This window comes from Anopheles darlingi, chromosome 3 (assembly GCF_943734745.1).
Source record: "Anopheles darlingi chromosome 3, idAnoDarlMG_H_01, whole genome shotgun sequence".
NCBI classification, from domain to species: domain Eukaryota; kingdom Metazoa; phylum Arthropoda; class Insecta; order Diptera; family Culicidae; genus Anopheles; species Anopheles darlingi.
In genome coordinates this window covers 25320939-25325938 of record NC_064875.1, presented here as the reverse complement: position 1 = coordinate 25325938, position 5000 = coordinate 25320939, and the positions used below count along the sequence as shown (strand labels likewise).

Here is a 5000-nt window from a genome sequence, read left to right as displayed (position 1 = left end):
TTATTTTTAAACTGTTTAACACACAGTACAAATTCTAGTTAAAAAGTTGCACAAACCCTCTTATCGAGCGTTTAGTTTGATGCAAATTTGAGGATTGGAAATGGGAAAGGAATGTGGCACGGTATTTAGCTGCGCGATACAATTAATACCAAACCTTCATCAGATGAATTTTAATTGTCCAACTTCACAATGATGCCACCGGCAAACGGTTGTTCATCAATGTTGAGTTTGAAACCCTTCGCCGTAGTGTACGTGCGTCGATTTCTGGGCACGTCGACTCGACAATAATGGTTCTGCAAATGAAATTTTTCAATTAAACATTTCCTTTCACAAACCAAACGCACAGCTCGCTGGCGCGTTGTCAGCGGCCCTCGTCGTTGTCGTGGTACCAGCCCTCTCTAGTTCCAGCTCTAGGTTCCAATTCGAAATCGGAGCGAACGCGAAAAATCGATAACACTAGCCACTGTTCTATAGGATACCGGCATCGGAGAGGGAGGGGCGTGCGAAGTTTCCTCGTGCCGGTTCTCGGAAGACCAATAAAATTAACTTCCATCCTCTAGAGGGCTTGAACACCCCGTGGAACGCACACCTACTGGCACACAATGCGAAGAAATGGAGGCTCCAACTTTCGCGACCGTTTTGGGATACCTTTCCGTGTGGGGGTCAGTCTGAGGTTTATCGAAAATCGTTAGGTTCTCCATCTTTTCCAAGGCCACGCGCGTGTTCTCAACTTTCTTGTAGCCTTAGTAGCGGTAGCGTTCGCCGGACGTGCCTAGGATTTCACCGCCTTGGCTGTGCAAATCGCCTTCGTCAAGCCACAACTAGCCTAATCCGGGGTCACCAGAAGGAGGCCTTTCTTGCTTTTATTGCCCTTGGTCTGGTCTAGTCTGGTTTGACCTGACCTGCTTACACCTGGTTCCAGTGTGCTGCTGTCGGTTGACTGTAAACTGTTCACTTTCTAGTTCATTGTTTTGCCTTGTTATCCGTTTCTAATCTGTTTTCCCTTCGATCCACCGCAGAGACTATACCGTTGCTCCCGGCTTTACGCTCTCGAAAGTGTTCACCATTAAACCGCTGCTAAAGCACAACAAACACAAACGTGGGCTCGCCCTGGACGGTCAGCTGAAGCACGAGGATACGAATCTAGCGTCCAGCACGATGTAAGCATATGGGCCCCCGGGGGGCTCCTTCACAATCGCCGATCCGCCGCATGCCGCTTAGGCTTCTTTCCCTGGTGTAATAGAGAGACAGAGGAATGGATAGTGCGAGGAGCACCGTGCGGAGAGAGGTAGCTGTAGAACTGTGAACTTACCTTTTGCTAATGGAAGTGGAGACCGAAATGGTGGCTCTGGGATAGCGTGACCTTCTTCTGTCGCGCATCCATTCTCCTGCTACCGGTGGCATTGAAAAGAAAATTCTTTGACTGAAGGAAGGGAAAAACCTTTATCGCTCTAATTTAATGACATCAGCGGCACCTTTCCTCGGCGAACTAGTCTGTTTGTTTTTTCATCTTCTCCTTAGCTTTGGTGGATGGCTATAGCTGAATTAAATTTTATGTACGTTCCCTTTCTGCTAATCATCACTGTGTGTGTGTCGCACGGGTTGCACACTAATGGCAAGATTGGCAATCTTCCGCTACGTTTCTAATCAATTTTACAATCTCCGACGAACGAAAGCCATCAGCCAGTTGTTTGATCCCTGTTTTTTTTCTTTTTAAGAGCCAGGAGCAGGAGCCTCTCTAGTTACACGCTTATGAACCTAATGTACCTAAAGGAAATCCAATTCCTTTTTGAATGTTAATCACACAGCGAATGTGCGAGCACACGGAGAAGGTGTGCTTTCGTGTGTTCACCCCTGCTTTCATTTTTGCTTATCAACCGGTAAATATGTTAATGAAAAAGCCTTCCATCACCATGGAGGGAGACGGTATCGTATTCGGTTGGCACGCTGGGAACGTGCTTCGGCTTCAATCGTCCTGTTAGCAGTTGTTCGAGCTTCATTAGATTTTCCCATTCGCCGTAGACTGTGGTGTTGGTTTGTTTGTTACTCTCTAACGCCTCCGTTGGCATTTGCCAGGACGTGAGGCCACGACGCCAACTAAACCGTTTGATGTCGTGCTACTAGTAGTGGTGGTGGTGATGGTGGTTTTGCTCTCGTGTCTGTAGACCTTTGACCTCACCTGGAAACATACCCGTCGTCCCTATACAAGCGTCCGCTTTTGAAATCTTTATTGATTTGTAACCCTGTCGACACAGTCCTCTTTCGCTCTATCGGTTGCTTGCGGTGCCGGAGATCGATCGTGCTGCTGTACCAGACCAGGCGTACAGGGACGAAACAACAAGCGAACACACGGCACGGCACGACACGACACGTTGTGATTAACGCCATTACATTAAATTCCCCCCAGTGCCTTCAGTTGGGCCGGTGTCAATGTTAAACGAACGAGCCCCCTTCGATGTTCAGCCGTGCATACGTGCAGACCGTTTAATACCATCGAACGTGCAATACGAAAGACGCAGCGTCGTATCGCGGCGTGGAGCGAGCACATTTTAGACGCATCTTCCTTCCCATCCGATGATGACCTTCGTCTCGGTGGCATCAAGGCATGATGATACCTTTGCAATTGTTACAATCTACATCCCCTTGCGCTGTAGTTTGTCCTTGGCACTCTCTCTCTCTCCCTGCAAGCGATGTTTACAGCGGGCGAAAAGTTCAATTTTCGTTGAGTCAAACCGTCTACTTCCCTTTGGACCATGCATTCAAATCGCTGGTTAGCGTAGAGGGAGTGTGCGTCCTACTGGACACCAAAAACCGCTCGCCAAGGCAATCAATGTCAGTCCGAATTTACCCTGTCTCGTCAATCTCCACCGGAGTTTCAAATTCGGCTCCAAGCCCGTGCCCCCCGACGCCTTGTCGCTAAGTGTGTGAGTGTCTCTGTCCGTGCCTGTCTGTGTGTGGTGCAATCAAACTGATAGCCGCGACCACCACACAGGCCAAAACTCGGATCGTGAACCTCATCGTCGTCCTCACCATACGTACGTGCGTGCCGCAAGTCATTAGCTTTCCGTTTCCGTTTCCACTGGCAATGGATATCGTTTCGGGCGGGGGCAAAGTTTCAATGTCTTTCGGCGCCACAAAGTTCGTCGTGCTCTTTCCCCCCAAACACCCGCATTCGACTTCCATTTCAACAGACGTAAGTTGATGGCACAACGTCGTCGTCGGCGACGGATGATGATGATGTGGTAATATCAAGTGACTTGTTTTATGTTGATGCAGTTTGATATACATTTCCTGTCTGTATGTGTTTCATTAGCAATCGGGCGGTGGTAATGAAACGTTTGTGAGGCAAGGCCAAAACCTTTAATCCATTTGGAACCCACAGCCACCAGGCGTCTCCATTACGGAAGTACAAGTCCGGGCATGATGAGTGTGTCTCATCATCATCAATAGCAGCAGCAGCAACTTTCCTATTTACTTTTGAGCGCCCCAAATTGGGTTCACGCTGACTCGCTAATAGGGGGGTAGCGGCCAATCAACGCAAATGATGCCGGAAATCAATATTTTATTATTCTTGTGAAGTGTGATAGTTTCGCCATAACCATCGTCAACATAGCGAGCAGAGGAGCATCATCATACTTCGCCGGCATGTGGTATTTGCATGGGGACAAACTGGTGGTGCGATGGCCGAAGGCGCACATGGCGCTATGGTGTTTGGTGACTCATGCCGAAACCGAAAGCTACTCACACACACACACCCACAGTAACTAATCCATTTCATTCGTTTCTCTTTTTCCTTTTTTCTTCTCATTTCACGATATGATGAACCCCAAAATACACACACCACAACTAATCCACAAACAATGTTCAAACACACCCCCTTCGGATGACCCCTTCCCGTTGTATATCGTGGTGTAAAATGATTAACTCGAATGCTCAAAACCGGAAACTCCGTTCTCTCGTCCGCTCACCGTCCCCTTTGTGATACTAACTTTATGGTGTTCCCCTCCTTCCAATTGTTGCCTCTGGTGCCACATTGGCGCGAACAATGTTAACCACAACGAACGCGGTCACGTGCGTGCGTGCGTGCATGCGTGAATGGCGCCGTACCTGGTGTGTGAACTCCGTATTCATCGCTGCTCACCATCCGCTTACTCTACCGCCTTCTTCCATGGATCGTGTGCCAGGGATGGATGCCAGGTCGCTCCCGGGTTCACGCTATCGAAAGTGTTTACGCTGACACCACTGCTGGCCAATAACAAAGACAAGTGGGGCCTGGCACTTGATGGGCAGCTGAAGCATGAGGACACCAATCTGGCCTCGAGCACGCTGTAAGTTGTTGATTGTACTACTCACTCACTCACTCACTCTCTCCATTTTGCTTTCTTTCTGTCCCTCTCCCTTTTCTATGTTCTATATCTTTATGTCACACTATCTCTATCCCTTTTCCTTTCTCTGTCTGTGTGCGTGTGTGTGCGTGTATGTGTGTATTTGGTGCACGTGCGTTTATCTTTTCCAACGCAACTCTACCCTTTCGGTTCCCAGCCAATGTTTGTCCAAGTGTCCCTCATCCGGCGGCCATGATTTCTGGCGCCTTTTTATTTTTGCAATTTCCAACAAACAAACCCATTCGGTCGGGCAAACCACTTACTCCGTGGCACCGTGTCCTTGTGCCAGTCCTGCTAGTGATCCTGTCCCTGTTGCTTTCGCTGTTCAGTTATTAGCATTTTCTTTGTGCTCGTTTGTACTGTGCCCTCATTCTTTTGCACCCCAATTCATTGACCGTTTTGCACTCATCCGCGGTTGGTGGAGATGGGACAGGAGTCCCGTCTGCGTTGTCTGTGGGATTCGCATGCAATTTACACCCTTTCACCTTCATCCGCTTGGTTGGATACGCATTGCCGTCAGTTGATGGCCATAGTCGCTACCAGTTGCTGTTATTACTGCTCACAGTTAGCAGCACATTACTGCCACTAGCGTATAACTATTTCATATCTCATCTT

General features: G+C 48.6%; 1 protein-coding gene across 6 annotated transcripts in view; it reads left to right on the top strand.

Annotated features, from left to right (window-relative positions):
- Positions 1–5000, top strand: part of LOC125954285 (beta-arrestin-1) — a 49347-nt gene that overhangs the window by 36217 nt on the left and 8130 nt on the right. For 5 of the 6 annotated variants that reach the window (XM_049684447.1, XM_049684448.1, XM_049684449.1 and 2 more), the window contains one exon: positions 4185–4328. In XM_049684447.1, coding sequence (XP_049540404.1) covers positions 4185–4328 — 144 coding nt within the window. Of the gene's footprint in view, positions 1–1019; positions 1161–4184; positions 4329–5000 lie in introns of all 6 variants that reach the window. The other variant, XM_049684452.1, reaches the window with a different exon arrangement.